This window comes from Podarcis vaucheri (genome assembly GCF_965113315.1).
Source record: "Podarcis vaucheri genome assembly, chromosome: 16".
NCBI classification, from domain to species: domain Eukaryota; kingdom Metazoa; phylum Chordata; class Lepidosauria; order Squamata; family Lacertidae; genus Podarcis; species Podarcis vaucheri.
The window spans coordinates 20,302,468-20,320,997 of NC_138754.1; the positions used below are offsets into that span (position 1 = coordinate 20,302,468).

Here is an 18,530-nt window from a genome sequence, read left to right on the forward strand (position 1 = left end):
AATTTCCTAAATCTCTCTACCCTTGCATTCTCCAAATCTCCATTGTTCGCATTCATGAGTTCCCACTGGGGCATCTGGGACTCTGCCACAGCTCTGCCAGTTCCAGATAGCACCCTTCCCCGTTCCTTGTACAGCAACAGTTAGACAAGGGGTGGGAAACTGGTGAGCCTCCAAATGTGCTTGGGCTCCAATTCCCATCAGCCCCAGCCAGCAAAGCTCAAAGGCCAGTGATGATGGGAGTTGTAGTCCAGGAACATGCAGAGGTTCATAGGTTCCTCCCCCCTGCCTTTTTGATGTCTACACTTGACCCAGTACCAGGTTGTCAGGTGTGCGTGCGGGAGCCAGGCCCTGTGAACAATAGGACTTTGCAAGACTGGGGCCTTCCTAAGTTTGTTCTGAAGAGGCAAGGTGCGGCCTCACAGGTGAGGCCGATTGGTAACTCACAGCACCTGGTGGCAAGAGCTGGGAAGGGTTATAAGGTCAGCATTTTCTCTTCGGCTCTTTGCCACAGCAACATGTTCCCTGCCTTGCTGCGTTTGACTCCTTGCTTCCTGACCCTCAGACCCTTGGCTTCATGACTCCTGGCTTCTGGACTCCCGTTCCTGCTCCCACCCTGCCATCTTGCCCCCAGTCCTGACGTTCCCAGCTGGGACTTCGATCACCCTTGAACAGGACCATGACACAGGTGCTGAATTCTCGAAGGACGAACCAGAATCCCCACAGGTTGGGGACCTTCTGAGCATCTCCTTGAGAGTTCTTCTGGAGGGAGACCAGCTGAAGAAACCAGAGGAGAAGGTTGGGACACACAGTCCTCAACAGAGCTGGCACCAAGAGATCTGGACCAAGGAGCAGTGACATAGCTTGTGTCGATGGACCCAGAGTCATTGTACATCTTGTGGGCAAGGAGTCATCTCATGAGCTAGTAATCCCTGAAACATCACCACCAGGTGGGTTTAGGATGTGGGCTAGGAAGTCAAAGGACCCCTCCCTGAAGGTCTGTAGATGTCAAAGCAATGAAGGGAGCTGTTTGTGAAGTTTCTTCTCCTTAACACACCTGTGCACAAATGTGTACATGTGAGCAATAAAATGCCATTTATTTATTTTATTGCATTCAAATCCTACCTTTTCCCTCCAAGTTGCTCAAGTCCCCACAACTACCCTGTGAGGTAGGCTAGGCTGAGAGGCAGTGACTGGCCCAGAATAATCCAGTGGGATTCATGGCTGAGTGAGGATTAGATCCCTGGCCTCCCAGTCCTGTGCTCTAACCACTGCACCGCACCATCTCCGTGCAGTGCCGAAATGGCACACCACTGAGAGTCATTTTTGAAACCTTTATTTGTATTTCTAGCATACTTTTAATAGGACTTGTGCTTTGCGTTGTTTCCATAAATAGCTCCTTCTTCTGGCATCTTTTTTTCTTTAAAAAAAAAAATTCAAAGGAATATTTTTGTAGTCTGTAAAGGCCAAACTCTTCTTATGCTAAATGCTGTTCGGTGTTACATCTTTTAAAATAGCCTGCAGGAAGGGGGAAATGAACCCTTTCCTCCCACACGACAGCCCCTCTCTGCACTATGCATTTAAAGCAGTATCGTATCATTTTAAACAGCCAAGGCTTCTGCAACCAACTCCCTCAGTGAACATGGGAGCAAGGCAACATGACCCAGGAGGGGTTTTCTCTGAGTGGCAGCGCACACTGAGAATCTGCAGCAAGGACTCAGAGTTCCTAAGCAACTTATTTCCAGTTAAAGCTTAGCTGCATCAAAAATACAAGGGTGCTTTAATTAAAAAGCTCTCTGTGAGGGATAGTGCTGAACAGTGTCACTAGTAAAGGCACAACGGTTAGGGTCCATCATAAAATGGTACTGCAGGTTTAAATGAGAACTTTGCTTTCAAGCCCCTTCAGCAAAGCAATTTCTCAGAAATCTACTGCTCCCTAGAATGGGTTACCAGCTTTACCGTGCCTGTAAAACAGCTCTAGTCAACTTCTAGGACCTTTCCCTCTACCTGAGGGATTTGTCAAGCTTGAGAGCCAGTGTGGTGTAGTGGTTAAGAGCGGTAGTCACGTAATCTGGGAAACCGGGTTCGTGTCTCCGCTCCTCCACATGCAGCTGCTGGGTGACCTTGGGCCAGTCACACTTCTGTGAAGTCTCTCAGCCCCACTCACCTCACAGAGTGTTTGTTGTGGGGGAGGAAGGGAAAGGAGAATGTTAGCCGCTTTGAGACTCCTGAAGGGGAGTGAAAGGCGGGATATCAAATCCAAACTCTTCTTCTTCTTCTTCATATTGGACAAACCCCTAAGCGCCCTAAACTGCTTTCCTAACCAGGCCATATCTGGCAGTTAAACTGTCAAAATGAGCCTTTTCCATCCTCTCTCCCGCCTGATGGGACGCTTCTCATCCCTGCCATGGTTGGCTGAGAGTGTCCTAGAGGTTGACCCAACGGTCTGTCCATCACAGCTTCCCCCAAAGAATCATGGGAATTGTTGTTTGATAAGAGTGCTGAGAGGTGTTAGGAAAACCCCCTGTTCCCCCTCACAATTCCCAGAATTCCCAGCTAAGAGGGATTGACTGTCAAACCACTCTGAGAAACGTTGCTCTGTGAGGTGAATAGCAGGTCAGGCAGTTGTGAAACACCGCACAAGGGACTTTGACAGGTGGGCGGAACAACCCAGCTGTCTATCATCATGCTGGGTGATTGACAGGTGGGTTGTCCCACCCACCAATCAAACCTGTCCTACAGGGGGCTGGGGACAGACAGCAACCTGGCCCGCTGGGCCAAAAAGGTAGGCCACACCCCTTCTCTTGAACGTAACAAGCTTCAGTTAGAACAAAAAAGGCTGCAAAGTTTTGTTTTTTAGTCTCCTGCACCATTGAAACAGCGTGTTCCATAATTCTCTCTAGACAAGCGGGCAGGAGGCCAAGAAATGAATTGCAGAGGAAGACTTATTGGCAGAGGCAGAGACTTGATCATCTGCTTCTTCCTTGAGCTTCTCCTAAAATGTTTTTGCACTTCCAAAAGCAGCAGCTGAAAGGAGGAGAAGAAGGGGAAGCTTTTAGAAGTCTCCAGACAAGAGGCATGGTGGCATAAAAGCCCAGGGTGTGTGGCCTGGACCAGGGGCTAAAGGGAAGGAGAAATTAGATTCAGCTTGTGTTGCAAGGCCAAGTTACCTAGCCAGAGGCGCTGCCTTGGGCCAAAGACTTGGGGGTAGCGTTGTGTCGCACGTGTGGCATCACACATGTGATGTATGACACACACCTATGACATCATGCGTGCAACGTCGGGAGGAGGCCTTGCCCCAGCACCATGGAGCTTCAATGGCTGCGGCTGCTCCTCTCTCGCTCTCAAGTTCATAAAGGGAGATATTGATCTTTCAGGTAACATTGGCCCTGGCCACATATGAAATGAAAACAGCAGACAAAATGCATTAAGTTAGGGGAGATGGCTTTGCAAAAACGTGTACATTATGGCAAAACTGCGTGCAGAAATGCATGTTTCGGGAGGAATTCGCACTGAAATGCTGATGAGGCTTTAACTATAAACTGATATGGAGAACTGAGATTAACAAATGAAAAAGGAGAAACTGAAAGTGATAAGAGTCCTCCAACCCTAAGCTACAAACAAACTACATTCTGCTCCTAATTCTCCTCCTTGAAACCTTTGGGATCATAGAGGCCGTCTCTTAACTGATCTCACCGGAGGCTGTTCCTTAGGGCAGATGGGGGCACTGCCCCACCAATCTCAACATGCCCTCAGCCAGTCCCCACCAGCCTGCCTGCCTTCCTATAACCAATTGGGCTGGCTCTGCCTGTCGTGGGCTCTGGAAGCCACAGAGGGGAGAGTCCTCTCATGCTCAAATCCTGCTGAGAGTTTTCCCACTGGATCCTGGTTAGCCACTGCAGAAGTGGCTCCCGTAAGATGTCATGACGGCAGCCCCCAGCCGGGGTGGTTTTAAGAGAGGACTGGACAAATTCATGGAGGAGACGGTTGTCAATGTCTACAAGACACAATAGCTGGGATAGCTCCATTGGTTAGAGCATGGTGATGATAACTTCAAGGCTGCCGGTTTGATCCTCGTATGGGACAGCTGAATTTTCCTGCATTGCAGGAGGGTTGGATGAGATCAGGGGTCAGCAAACTTTTTCAGCAGGGGGCCGGTCCACTGTCCCTCAGACCTTGTGGGGGACCGGACTATATTTTGAAAAAAAATAAGAATGAATTCCTATGCCCCACAAATACCCCAGAGATGCATTTTAAATAAAAGCACACATTCTACTCATGAAAAAACACCAAGCAGGCCCCACAGATACCCCAGAGCACATTCTACTCATGTCAAAACACGCTGATTCCCGGACCATCCAAGGGCCAGAATTAGAAGGCGATTGGGCCACATCCAGCCCTCGGGCCTTAGTTTGCCTACCCATGGATGAGATGATCTTCAGGGTCCCTTCCAACTCTACAGCTCTACGGTCCTGTAGTGTGCCTTGACAGTCTGAGGCAGCGATACTTCTGAATGCCAGTTGCTGGAAGCCATAGGAAGGGAGAGCGCTCTTGCGGTCGGATCCTGCTTGCAGCTTTCCTGCAGGCACGATGTAAATGTTCTGTGCCCCTGTTGGAAGCAGAATGATTCCTCGTGATTCCTAGCAAGTTGAGAGAGTGTTGTGGGGCTCAGGTGCTGCTGTCAGGCTTCCCATCCCAGAGGCATCTGACTGGCCAAGGTGACAAGAAGATGCTGTATTGAGTGAGCCTTGGACCTCATCCACCACAGCCCTTCTTGCGTCCTTGTTTTGAAATGTTTTAGGAAACATGTACGGGACGCGGGTGGCGCTGTGGGTTAAACCACAGAGCCTAGGACTTGCCGATCAGAAGGTCAGCAGTTCAAATTCCCACAACAGGGTGAGCTCCCATTGTTCGGTCCCTGCTCCTGCCAACCTAGCAGTTCGAAAGAACGTCAAAGTGCAAGTAGATAAATAGGTACCACTCTGGCGGGAAGGTAAATGGCGTTTCCGTGTGCTGCTCTGGTTCGCCAGAAGCGGCTTAGTCATGCTGGCCACATGACCCAGAAGCTGTACGTCGGCTCCCTTGGCCAATAAAGCAAGATGAGCGCCGCAACCCCAGAGTCGGCCATGATTGGACCTAATGGTCAGGGGTCCCTTTACCTTTACCTTTAGGAAACATGTACAGCATAGAATCATAGACTTGGAAGCGTCATCTAGTCCACCCCCCCCCCCCCGCGGTGAGGCAGGATTTTTCTGCCCAAAGTGGGGCTCGAATCCCTGACCCTGAGTTCAAGAGTCTCACGCTCTGCCAAGCAGGGATGGAGTAAATTGTAGGGGCTAGTGGCTAAAGCAGATAAATATCTGCCAGTTCCCACACCCCTCAAGCGCTGGATGTGGTGTGGCACTTTCCTTGTTACCATGACTGCCTCCCCCAGGAGATTTTTGCCTGGAACAAACAGAAGACAGCGCGTTCCCAGTGGGGTTGGCTTTGGTGATGGCGAGAGAAATCAGCGCTGGGTTCCTCAGGTGTGCCTGGAGCGTGGCAGGCTCTTGGACCCTGAGGAAGTCTTCTTTCTCTCCCTCCTTCTCTATTAGTGGCTCCTGCTTCCTCGAGATTTAAAACTCGCCAGCCCCTGCAAGGAAGTCTTGGCTGATGTAGCTGAGGCTGCACCTGCAGTCAGTCCCCCTGCTCTCTTGCGCCGGCGCTGCTGATTTGTGAGTCGCCGGGACTATCCTGAACTTGCCTGCACTTCAGCTGTTCATCTCTCCCTCCACGTCCGGGGCCCTGGATTTTATCCAGAGCTGCAACCGCCTTTGCAGAGATGGGCTCTTCCCACTCGGTGCCGGACGAAATCCAGGAGCTTGCAGACAAGACGGGCTGTGAGTATACAGCTGCTAAACTTTCCTCTCGTCGCTCCCCAGTGACCTCCCTCCCCTGCAGGACTTGGGAAGAGAGGGTTTTGCGCTTTCTCCCTCTTTCCCTTCCATTTCCCCCCCTCCCCTCCCTGCACATCCCAAGGGCAGCTGATCCTTGGCGCAAGAATGTGGCTTGACAGCTTGAGCAACTCCGGGCTTTTTCCTCTGTGGGTGAGAGAAGGAGGGCTTATCTTTCAGCAATGTGTTTGAAATCCTGGCAGTGTCCGTGCATGCAAGTGATGGCATCTAGCAGAAGCCGCTCAGCTGGGGGGAAGAGGAAGTTTGCAAAGGAGACCACCAGTTTCGCAAAGCGTTTTGTGTCTGCAGGCTGCGGTTCGGGGCTTTCTGAGTGCTTGTTGGCATGTGCAACCGGCTTTTCTGTTCAGAGCCTGGAGTTATGCATCTGTATCTTGCATACTTTTATATGGAGATATATAGATACACACACACACACACACACACACACACGGCTGTTGGTGCCACCCATGTTGCTCGCCAACCCACACACCTTGGACTACAAATCCTCCAATGGGGGCTGCGTGATGACAGCCTTACCTTTATATGTATATAGGAGCATAGATATGGTTTTAACATAAAATGACATTCATCGGCTCTGACGAACCCTGCATATCTTAGCCACATTAAGAAGGGAACATTGAGTGAGGACACTGTCAAATAACCAAATGATTGACTGCATTGCCAAGGCTTCAACTGCCCATGACATAGCCTCTCCATAATTAACAGCAAGAAGCTGGTGTGGTATCAAAATTACTTTGGTTTGCATAGCTGATCAATGGGAGCCACACTTTTGTCAAAACGATCATGTTCAGTTTGGCCCTTTTGTGTTGTGTTATATGCTTGGAAAGAGCCAGATCCTGAACTTCCTGCCATCTCCTTTGGGGTCTTTCCAAGGGGAGGTGATTTCTAGATGGGTAGAGGTGAACACAGCCTGGCAGCTGGGTCTCATGTATAGGGGAGGGTCTTGGTTGGTGTCTAGTGACAGGGGGTCCAGAACAGCGTTAGGGAGGGTTCGATGTCCGGCCCATAATACTGGAGACATCAAACAGGCTTTGCCAAAACCCAGTAAGCTTATCATACTCCCGCCATCTTGCAAACTTAATAGCCAAGGCATTTCCCCCCCCCAGCCGTCTAATGCACAGTGGAACCATTGCTTCATTTCAGGAAAACCCAAGTTTTGCAGAACTGCAAACGTAATCTGAAAAAAGAAAAGCCACATTTCCAAGAAGGCAGTTGGGGGTGGAAGAAAAAACAGGATAAGGAAGTGCTCCTCAACAGTCAATGTAGATCAGTATTGCCTACACTGACTGGCAGTGGCTCTCTGGGGTTTCAGTCAGGCTTTCTGTCTCCCAGACCTGCCTTGAGTTGCTGGGCATGGAACCCAGGGCCTCCTACATACAAGGCACATGTTCTGCCACTGAGCTATGGCCAGCTAGAACCCTGAATAGAGTCCTTCCCAATGGCCACATTATGTTGCAGACAGAGGTGTAGCATGGGGGGGGCAGGGAGTCATGGCCCCAGGTGCATTTTTTATGGGGGTGCCCTCACAAAAGGCATGGAGCCTTGGCACCTGAGGCATGGCGGCAGGTGGGTGGGTGGATTTAGTGGGCAGGTGAGTGGAGGCAGCGGACGAGGAGCCTGTTGCGAGGTGGGCTCTGTTCACCCTGACAATGTGCCCTCCTGGTACATGCTCCCACCCCAGCTGCCTAGTCCACCAGGCATGCACAACACTTTCCCCACCCCGGGTGCCAGCAACCCATGCTACGCAGCCAGCTGCAGATTCCATTTGTAGACATAGGAAAACTGGTCGGAAACAGAATGGAACCTGTGGCCCTCCTAGGGTTGAGCTGCAGCTCCCATCATCCCTTGGCTATTGGCCATGCCAGCTGAGGTTGATGAAGTCCAAGCACACCTAGAGGACCAAAGGTTCCCTTTTTAATAGTGGTAAGAACCTAAGAAGAGCCTGCTGGATCAGGCCAATGGCCCATAAAGTCCAGCATCCTGCTCTCACAGTGGCTAACCAGATGCCTGAATGGGAAACTCGCAAGCAGGACCTGAGCGCAAGAGCACTCTCCCTCCCTCCCCACCAGCAACTGGTATTCAGAAGCTACTAGCCATCAATAGCCTGGTCCTCCATGAATTTTGTCCAATGCTCCCTTAAAGCCACCTAACTTGGTGGTCATCCACTTCATCCCCAACTCGGTGCTGTTGGACGATTTAGGGCAGAGAAAAGAAAGTCCACAGTGTACAGTGGAACAGCGTAACTCTCTCCCCCATGAGGCAGTGAAGGCCACCAACTTGGATGTATTTGAAAGAGAAATGGATGAATTCATGGGGGAGAGGGCTATTGGCGGCTGCTAGCCATGATGATTAGGGACGCGGGTGGCGCTGTGGGTTAAACCACAGAGCCTAGGACTTGCCGATCAGAAGGTCAGCGGTTCGAATCCCTGCGACGGGGGTGAGCTCCTGTTCCTCAGTCCCTGCTCCTGCCAACCTAACAGTTCGAAAGCACATCAAAGTGCAAGTAAATAAATAGGTACCGCTCTGGCGGAAAGGTAAACGGCGTTTCCGTGCGCTGCTCTGGTTTGCCAGAAGTGGCTTAGTCATGCTGGCCACATGACCCGGAAGCTGTATGCTGGCTCCCTCGGCCAGTAAAGCGAGATGAGCGCCGCAACCCCAGAGTCGGCCATGACTGGACCTAATGGTCAGGGGTCCCTTTACCTAGCCATGATGGTTATGCTCTACCTCCACATTTGGTGGCATCGGATGCCCACAAGTTCTGGTGTTATGAGAGAGAGAATCGTAGAATCTTAGAGTGGGAAGGGACCCAAGAGTCATCTAGTCCAACCCCTTTCAATGCAGGAATCTCTGCTGAAGCATCCATGATGGAATGGCCATCTGACATCTGCTTTAAAATCTCCAAGGAAGGAGAGCCCACCACTTTCTGAGGGAGACCGTTCTGCTGTCAAACAGCTCTTACTGCCAGAAATTTCTTCCTGATGTTTGGTTGGAATTTTCCTTCTTGTAACTTGAAGCCATTGGTTCAGGTCCTAGACTCTGGAGCAGCAGAAAACAAGCTTGTTTCCTCTTCCATGTGATGGCCCTTCGGCTATTTGAAGATGGTTATCATAGAAAGTGAGCTCCATAGTTGAACTATGTGCTGTGTGATAACAGAAGTAAGAGTTGTAGTAAGAGTCACAATAGCCATAATAATAGCTGTAGTACAGTGGTACCTCAGGTTACAGACGCTTCAGGTTACAGACTCCACTAACCCAGAAATAGTACCTTGGGTTAAGAAATTTACCTCAGGATGAGAACAGAAATCGCGGAGGCCCCATTAGCTAAAGTGGTACCTCAGGTTAAGAACCGTTTCAGGTTAAGAAGGGACCTCCAGAACAAAGTTCTTAACCCGAGGTACCATTGTATTACTTTGAAGATATAACACCAGCAAACTGTGACATTGGAAGAAAAGAAGCAGCAGAATACATTCCCAGTAATGAGACAAGTTAATCATCTTGTACACACCAGAAATGGGTTGTATATATTACTTCAGTGAACAGTTTCAATTTTTATGGCTTAGGACTGTATATGGATATGCATTATCTTGCACTTTATTAGACCAGTACATTAGAAATAGACTGTTTTTTCTACAAAGCAATTGTAGAGCTGACCTCCCTCTTACTCTTAATTCATTAGTTCATTAGTTTTACCATGTTTGCTCTCCCTCAGACTTGAGTTAACCCGTCTTTTCCTGTCAGAGTTCTTATCTTTTTCCAGTGGTATCAGAATGCTATGTGGGCAGCTCTTAATATGCGGAAGTCAATTTCCTTATCTATTAAGAGCAGGTGTCTAACATAGCCAATTAAAAATAACCAGGAGGTCAGATGGGAGTGCATACATCTTATGGTTATTTCAATTTCTGCTTATTACATCGGCCCAACATTTCCTTCCTTTTTCGGACAAGCCCTGCTCCCCAAATATGTGGCCTGTCCCGTTAGGAAAATCACTTAAATGACACAAATCCCATCGGAAAGAGCCCTGATAACAGCGGACAGAGCAAACCAAACAAAAAATGATTTGAGGAGAGAAGGGCAGAGAGGTTCTGTCTTTCTTAGTTCAGGAACTAAGAAAATGCTGAACAAAAATAACCCATACAGAGGAAACCTCCCTCATCCAATCAGAGCATCCGCTGCCCTAGCGAAGGTCATGGCACTCTGCTGAGCAACACCACCCACTGGCCCCCTCTTAGCTTATTGACTTTAAAACGCTGGCAGAACAAACCCTTAAATTACACCGAGGAAGATCTTTGCTGCTGCACTGCCAACAGTTCCTTCGAATGGCCCCAAATTCCCTTTCCTTGTACTGTGCAACCTAAGATAGGGAACGCATGTTATCTGTGTGTGCACATGCAAGTGTATTTGCTGTGCCACTGTCCTCAATGGCTGGGGTCCCAAGAGGGCAGGGAACAGGTTTAGCTGCCGAAGCATCAATGTGCTGCGCCCTTTAAAAAATATACCCTGCCTTTCCTTGAAATTCAGTATCTCTGAATGCCAATTGAAGGGAATCACAAGTGGAGGAGAGTTTCTGTTGCGCTCAGGTCCTGCTTGCAGGATTCTCGGGGGGGGGGGGGCGTATCTGGTTGGCTATTGTGAGAACAGGATGCTGGTCCAGATGGGCCATTGGCCTGATCCAGCAAAGCTCTTGTTTTAAAGATTACAACAAATGAACGAATAAAGAATTATGGCACCAAGTGCCTCTGATGAAGAGGATCCAAGCCCTCGGAAACAATTGATTTCTTAATCTTGAAGGCGCTGCAGCAAGTGCAATTCAGAAATGTCCCCGGTGATCCTATATGTTTCCTTAGGGAATTAATTAGTAATCTTTGCTCTGCTCTGTTTTATTCTTGGCATCCGTTGTTGATTTCTGTTGTTCCTGCTGTTGGGTGTGGGGTTTTTGTTGTGCTTGTTGTTGTTTAAATGGTAAATGTGGTGTATCAATTTGTAAACCACTATGAAATGCAGCTCTTTTAACTGCATAGAGAAGTTTTTAATGTTTGATGTTTTATTGTGTTTTTAATATTCTTTTGGGAGACACCCAGAGTGCCTGGGGCAAGCCAGTCAGATGGGCGGCATATAAATATTTTTATTATTATTTAAGAATGGGGAGAGATTTGGTCTGGTTCGGATGTAGACACAAACCTCCCTAATAAGCATATTCTGAAACAATATGTGAACTGAAACACATCTGTGCACTGAAATTTTCACTTCTCCCAATTTCAGGATGCCGTTCTCCCAAAGAATAATGTACGAAACAGGTGTGCCTGTGTGTGTGTTTATGTCTGAGTTCTCCCCTCAGAGAACTCCTTTTCCCAGAAGAAAATTCCTAGACTACTCTGAGAATTGTAGTTCTGTGAGGGGAATAGGAATTCTCCTACTGACTCTCAGCACCCTTAACAGACTACAGTTCCCAGGATTCTGTGAGGGGAGCCATGGCTGTTTAAAGTGGCAAAATGCTGCTTGGAATGTACAAAATTGATGGGACCACAGAGTCTCCAATCAATGCTCTTAACTTTGGAAGAAGCCCGCTTATTCTGAAATATATGGGATTCCCCCCCCCATTCTGTATATAAATTCACATAATATGTTCTGGTGAGGGAGAGGGCCTCTCAGGAAGCGGGGGGGGGGGGGGCGGGACGGCAGGGACAGCACTGAGGAAATTCTTCACAGACAAGCCTGAAAAAAAGCAGCTTGAACTGGCGTTGAATAAGCAACTGTGAAAAGCGGTTGCTGGACTAGACAGGCCATGGGTTTGATCCAGCAGTGCTCTTTGTATGCTCTTCTCACACTCTCACACAGAAAGAGGCAGACAGACAGACAGACAGACAGAGCGAGCCCTTTCACACCATATGTAACTCTTTGCTGGATGGGATAATTGTGATGCTTAGCTTATTTATTTTTTTAGCTCCTGTTTGGCTCATAACATTTTATAGATTGCAATTGCCTTATTGGTGATGTGTTAATTGTTTTATAGGCTCTATGCTGCCTTTGTGACGTTCTGTTCTGTTCTTTGTTATGTTACTGTTGTTTATTTGTTTGGAAGCTGCTTTGAGATCCGTTTGAATGAACAGGGGCGCAGAAATACAGGGAATCAAATCAAACTTTACCTTTTTTCTATCTCTAGCCAAAGCTCAGGTGCCTGGCCCAGTTAACAGGCAGCAAATAAATGCGTGGGGGGGGGGGGTGTTGCTCTGAGCCAAAGGTATTTCTGACCCTTTTCTTGCGAAAGAATAGTTTGCTCAGCCGTTTTTTAAAAATGTTTATTTCAGTCTTCTCTTCTGGGAATAAAGCATATTTGCTGAGGCATGGTGGTGGGCTGCATCGAGAAAGAAGACGCTCTAAATAGAACATTCTCTCTTAGGTGATGGTTAGTTGACTCAGGTGGCTTCTTCCTATAGCTGACTTTTGGTATCCAAGGCTGTTTTCAAGCCAATTCTACCTTAAAGGTAAAGGGACCCCTGACCATTAGGTCCAATCGTGACCGACTCTGGGGTTGCGGCGCTCATCTCACTTTATTGGCTGAGCAGCGCACGGAAACGCCGTTTACCTTCCCGCCAGAGCGGTACCTATTTATCTACTTGCACTTTGACGTGCTTTCGAACTGCTAGGTTGGCAGGAGCAAGGACCGAGCAACGGGGATTCGAACCACCGACCTTCTGATCGGCAAGTCCTAGGCTCTATGGTTTAACCCACAGCACCACCCGCGTACCACAGATTCTACCTTAGGGCCACACAATCTGTGTGCCCAAACACTGGAGCTGTAAACATTTATTCACAGGTGATATTCAACAGGTGTGCAGTCTGTGTATACAACAGTTGGAGCTGTAATTGTACACTCTTTTTCACACAACGTACATGTGTGTGTGGAGACAGCTGGCACCTGTGTTGAGGTGTTCAGGACCGAGCAACGGGAGCTCACCCCGTCACGGGGATTCGAACCACCGACCTTCTGATCGGCAAGTCCTAGGCTCTGTGGTTTAACCCACAGCACCACCCGCGTACCACAAATTCTACCTTAGGGCCACACAATCTGTGTGCCCAAACACTGGAGCTGTAAACATTTATTCACAGGTGATATTCAACAGGTGTGCAGTCTGTGTATACAACAGTTGGAGCTGTAATTGTACACTCTTTTTCGCACAACGTACATGTGTGTGTGGAGACAGCTGGCACCTGTGTTCAGTGTAACATGTGAGCACGCCTTCTATGTGACTTGAGTCGTGTTGATGCTGCTAACCTGCATTTCGGCCCCTTCATTATACAAGTAGCAGCCTCAGGACTGCGAGGGATGCAGTGGCAAGAGGTTCGCATTCTGTCTCTGCCTGAGTCCCTGCCCAAAAAAAGAAAATGCAACTCCCAAGTTGCTGTTTGCATTTCAGGGAGCAGGGAGAATAAATAAGATGCGATAAGCTCACAGTCTTCAAATATTTGAATGGGTGTTGCATGGAGAGATTTTTCTTTTGGGTGCTCTGCTGAGTTATGGTACAACAGATTTGAGTTAAAAAGAAGGGAAGAGAATTTCCTGATGGTGCACCTGTTTCAACAGTGAAGCACTCTGGCTTTGAACTCCTTTGTTAAAATCTACCTCTCCATGCGCTGCCCTGTAAGTTTATTGTGGCGAAATGTTTTGTGAATTAGGAACACAGGAAGTCGGAGCATTTCTCCATCTAGCTCAGTATTGCCTCCACTAATCTATATTATTATTATTATTATTATTATTATTATTATTATTATTATTATTATTATTATTAACATTTTATCATCACTATTTTGTTATTGTACATACATGTAAATTTTTCATCTATTGTGGGAGCCTTTTTTTCAGCTGCACCATGTGGTCCATGTTGCTGCCTCTGACAATGGAAGCAGAGCAGAGCCATCACAACTAGTAGACACTGATAGTCTTATTTGTTGTCTATGAATTTGTCCAACCCTCTTTTAAAGCCATCCAAATTGGTGGCCATCACTGCTTCTTGTGGGAAGGAGTCCTGCAGTTTAACTGTGTGAAGAAGTCCTTTCTTTTATCTGCCTGGAATCTTCATTGGAAGTCTGCAAGGTCTAGTGTTAGAAGAGAGGGAGGAAAAACTCGTCTCTGTCCACTCACTCCACGCCAGGCCTAATTTTATACACTTCTGTCGTATTGCCTCTTACTTGCCTGTTATGTACTGAGTTGAATAGGATCCAAAATGCAGCAGTCTGATTGGTCCTAGAACAATAGGATTTAGAATGCAGCAGTCTGATTGGTCTAGAACAATAGAATCCAGAATGCAGCAGTCTGATTGGTCCGCAGGAGCCACCCAATCCAACTCCAGGTGGAAGTGAATCCGCAACCTGATTGGCCTACAGGAGAATCCCAGAATTAGCCAATCACGTGGGGCCCATTGTGTAAATAATGTATATAAAGCAGTCACCAACAAAGAAGATGCCAAGAAGAGGGCGATATTCTTCAGCGTCTGTGGAGAGGAGATGTTCGAAATTGCCCGGGCCAGAAGACATCGCTACTGTTCCTTACAGAACAATTATGGAATGGCTGAAGGGGCACTTCTCACTGCAGCCCTCGGTGGTGGCTCGTCAAAATGCCTTCTACGCAAAGCGGCAAGCCCCTGGGGAAACCATTACACTGCCTTTTCTCCTAACTAAAAGACCTTTCCTCTGAAATCCATAGTGGGTAGAACATGGTACACACTTCAGTCGGCAGCCTACCTCTCTGGGAGTCAGGAGATCCTTCTGTGTGGTGCTGAACGAAGAGACATTTATCTTCTGTATAACTTAATTACTGGCTGAGAGTCAGATGAAGCTTCTAGAGTGAGCTGGTGGTTGGAGAACGCGCCCCATGTTCTCATTTCAGAGAGGAAGAAGGAGTTGCAATGTAATCAGCAGGAAGGGGAAGGCCTTCGTTATATGGAATAGGTGTAGGCGGCCAATCGGGGGCCACATGCCAGTGGTGGGCGGGGCCAGAGGCAAATGTGGGTGGAGCATTGACAGGCAATTCACCTTTGTACAGTAGGCTAGTTCAGGCATCCCCAACCTTCGGCCCTCCAGATGTTTTGGACTACAGTTCCCATCATCCCTGACCACTGGTCCTGTTAGCTAGGGATCATAGGAGTTGTAGGCCAAAACATCTGGAGGGCTGCAGGTTGGGGATGCCTGGGCTAGTTTCTCCCCACAAACACATTCACTTATCCTCCATCTGGGTAAACATTATCAGAGTTCGAGGACATATCCCAGCCAGGCGAAAACACTCAAGGAGGGTGCAAAGCAAGGTCAAGGAAGGGGTGTGGCCTGAGGAGCAGGGGCATGGCCTGAGGAGAGTCCTAAGGGCCAGATCGAGAGGTCTGGAGGGCCGCATTCAGGCTTGAGGTTCCGCACTGTGGCTACAGCACTCAGCTGGAAAAAGAACCCTAAGGAAGTCTTTTAGGGTGTGCTCTTTTGCTTCTGGGAAGAGTTTGGAAGAAGAAGAGTTTGGATTTGATATCCTGCTTTATCACTACCTGAAGGAGTCTCAAAGCAGCCAACATTCTCCTTTCCCTTCCTCCCCCACAACAAACACTCTGTGAGGTGAGTGGGGCTGAGAAACTTCAGAGAAGTGTGACTAGCCCAAGGTCACCCAGCAGCTGCATGTGGAGGAGCGGAGATGCGAACCCGGTTCCCCAGATTACGAGTCCACCGCTCTTAACCACTACACCACACTGGCTCTGGGGACCTGTCCCTCTTGTAAGAAAAGCACTGTATGGATCTATGCCTTCAACCAGCTCTCCCTGGAATGCCCAACCCTTAGAGCAGTGGAGGGCAGTGCATGCAAAACCCCTTGGCTAGACAATGGTACCTGCAGGCTAAGGAGTTCAGCTGTTCCCAAACCGCAGATAAGGAAACGAGTGGCCCACGCCCTGGATGTGTGATAAAAAGGCTAAAGGCAAAATGGAAAGTTCTCACTGGCCATGATTCATAATGGGCACAGCAATGGCCTCACTTGAGCTCGGTATCTTTATGGTCAAAAGGTGACAGAGATGTTATAACCTGCATCTTTTAAAAAAAACAACAACAACTGTACAGGTTGAACAGGAATTGCAGAAGTGCAAAAGTGAGTGTGCAGAGGGGCAGCTCTCCATCGCCGGAGCAAAACCAGCTACAGTGATGGCAGAAGGGAGTGGCGACCTGACAAAAGGCTGCAGTCGGATGCTGTTCCAGGAGCAGAAGTGGTTGGAAGGAACTGATCACTTAAAAACAGGGAAGCAAATCCCCAGTGGCAGTGTTTTGTAAAAATTCGTTGGCGCTCTATTGTTTAAACTTGCAGCAAGGCTGTAAATAAAGCAGTTGCTCTGATGAATGGTTGTGTGTTTGGCTTCGGCCTTAATAATAGGGTACATGCACCTGTTGGTAAGTATTTATTAAAAGAAGAAGAAAAAAATCAAAATGTGTCCATGGCACAAGTCTCTCCAGAAGGGTGCAACCACATGATTGAGGTTTTATAAGCATGAGCTGAGAAGTGTCTTGAAATATCAAAATCCCTCTGATGCAAGAGGAATGCCCCCCCCCCCAAAAAAACTGCTGTTGTACTAAGGGGCATAACCTCCTTCTGTGAGTGGAAGGTGCTATGGAGCAACCTGAGAATCTCTGCTTTTCCTAAGTTTCTAGTCCTCATGACTTGCAGAGAAAAACCTGGAGATGTGAAGGGCATGTGCTGTGGTGGAATGATTGGTAGATGCAGGATGAAGTTAGGAACTATGGCTCCAGTGCCCTGGGCTGCCCCATACTTTAGGAACTTAGGAACTCCATGCCCCATGCTTTAGTAAAACTGCCTTATGCGAGGTCAGTTGGACCCACCTCAGTGTTGTCTGCACTGATTGCCAGCAGCCGACTGGGAAAGACTCCTGTCTGAAATCCTGGAGGGCTGCTGCCAGTCCGTGTGGGCACTACTGAGCTTGATGGACTCGGTGACCTGTCTTTAATAAGGCAACTTCCTGTGTCAAGGTTTGGACCCATGTTCCCACAACATCTGGAGAGCTACAGGTTCTTGCCCTCTGCTTTTCTGGGCATTCACTTTGGAGAAGAGAGCCTTCGAGATCCTCTGGGGTCTCTATAATCCATGGGTCGGCAAACTAAGGCCCAGGGGCCAAATCCGGCCCAATTGCCTTCTGGATCCGGCCCGCGGACGGTCCGGGAATCGCCGCATTGATCGGCGTGGGGAGATTGATTGTTCGGGCTGCACCATTCCCCACACACACACACACCGCGGTGCCTCCTCCCTCCTGGCTTCTCCCTGCCCTGCCTAGAGGAGGAAGGGGGCTGGGCTTTGTTGAGCCACGGTTGACTGAGCGCCATTTTAAGCAGCCCCTCTCCAGAGCCAGCCCTTTTGCGCCGCTCATCGTCCCTCCGCCACCGCCAGCCCCTGCCGCTCACAAGGCACAGGTAAGCAGCTACCGGGCTCGTCTGGTGCTGTGGAGAAGGAAGGGGAGGGTTGGGGGGATTTCTCCCCCCAAAAAAAAATATAGTTCGGCCCCCCCACAAGGTCTGAGGGACAGTGGACTGGCCCTCTGCAGAAAAAGTTTGCTGACCCCTGCTATAATCCATTAGTTGAGAGCTGGACGAGTCCTGCCATCGCCACAGCAGTGCAGGTGCAAGCACACAGGAGAAGAGGGCAGTCTCCAAAGCAACATGTGCTGCAATGGTGTCAGAAGTGGAGAAGGCGTTTTGTCCTGTGGGTTAAGAAGGGGCGAAGCTGCCCAGGAAGGAAAGAGCCCAAATACAAATTTTGGTCTGCAAGGGCTTCTCCTCCTGTTTCAACCTATTATTTGAGCAACCGCCCCGTCTAATTAACAGTAATTGCATTACCTAATGGTTAATTAGGTAATGGCTGGGCTGGCAGTTAACGTGAGCATGGATTTATAGGCATCATCAGAGAGGTGTCCTGAAATGTCAGCATCCTCACAAACGGTCTGATTGGAAGTGCTTTTGGCATCCCTAACAAGCCACTCCGCTGAATATAAACAAGGTCTTTAAATTTGGGTTTCATAAGGCGTCTATTTGGACACAGCTGGGAGTGCCTGCAGATTTGGAAGCTCTGCTAGCCAGGCTTTCTATTAGATTAGAGGGGGCGGGGAAAATTGGAAAGATGGAGCATGGGATGTCTGTGGCTTTCCCTAGTTGCCTGACCCCAGTCAGGAAGATGGCACGAAGGAAAAATTGACGGGCCCCTTCCAGAATTCCTTTTTATTATGCATTTGTGAACATCTGTGCTCATGCTGGTATCAGAGCAGTTATACATGATCCTACTCCTACATTCAATATTTGTGTGGCTTTAAAAGAGGATGGGATACATTCACGAAGGATACATTCTGCTCTGCTGCCATGGTTGGAGGCCGTGACGCTTGTGGATCCAATTTCTGGAAACCACAGAAGGGGAGAGTTGCTCTTGTGCTCAAATCCTGCTTCATGGTTTCCCATCTGGTTGGCCACTGTGGGAACAGGAAGCTGGATTAGTCTCTCTCTCCCGCCCCCACTTTGGCTCACTTTACGTTCTTATGGCTATGCGCTTTGGAGTTTT

At 48.7% G+C, this 18,530-nt stretch overlaps 1 protein-coding gene across 1 annotated transcript in view; it reads left to right on the forward strand.

Moving 5' to 3' along the window:
• Positions 1-5,474: 5,474 nt before the first annotated feature.
• TESC (tescalcin) overlaps positions 5,475-18,530 on the forward strand; it is a 32,928-nt gene continuing 19,872 nt past the window's right edge. The window contains exon 1 of the mRNA XM_082202928.1: positions 5,475-5,876. Within this exon, the coding sequence (XP_082059054.1) occupies positions 5,819-5,876 (58 nt within the window). The 5' untranslated portion in view covers positions 5,475-5,818. The remainder of the gene's footprint in view (positions 5,877-18,530) is intronic.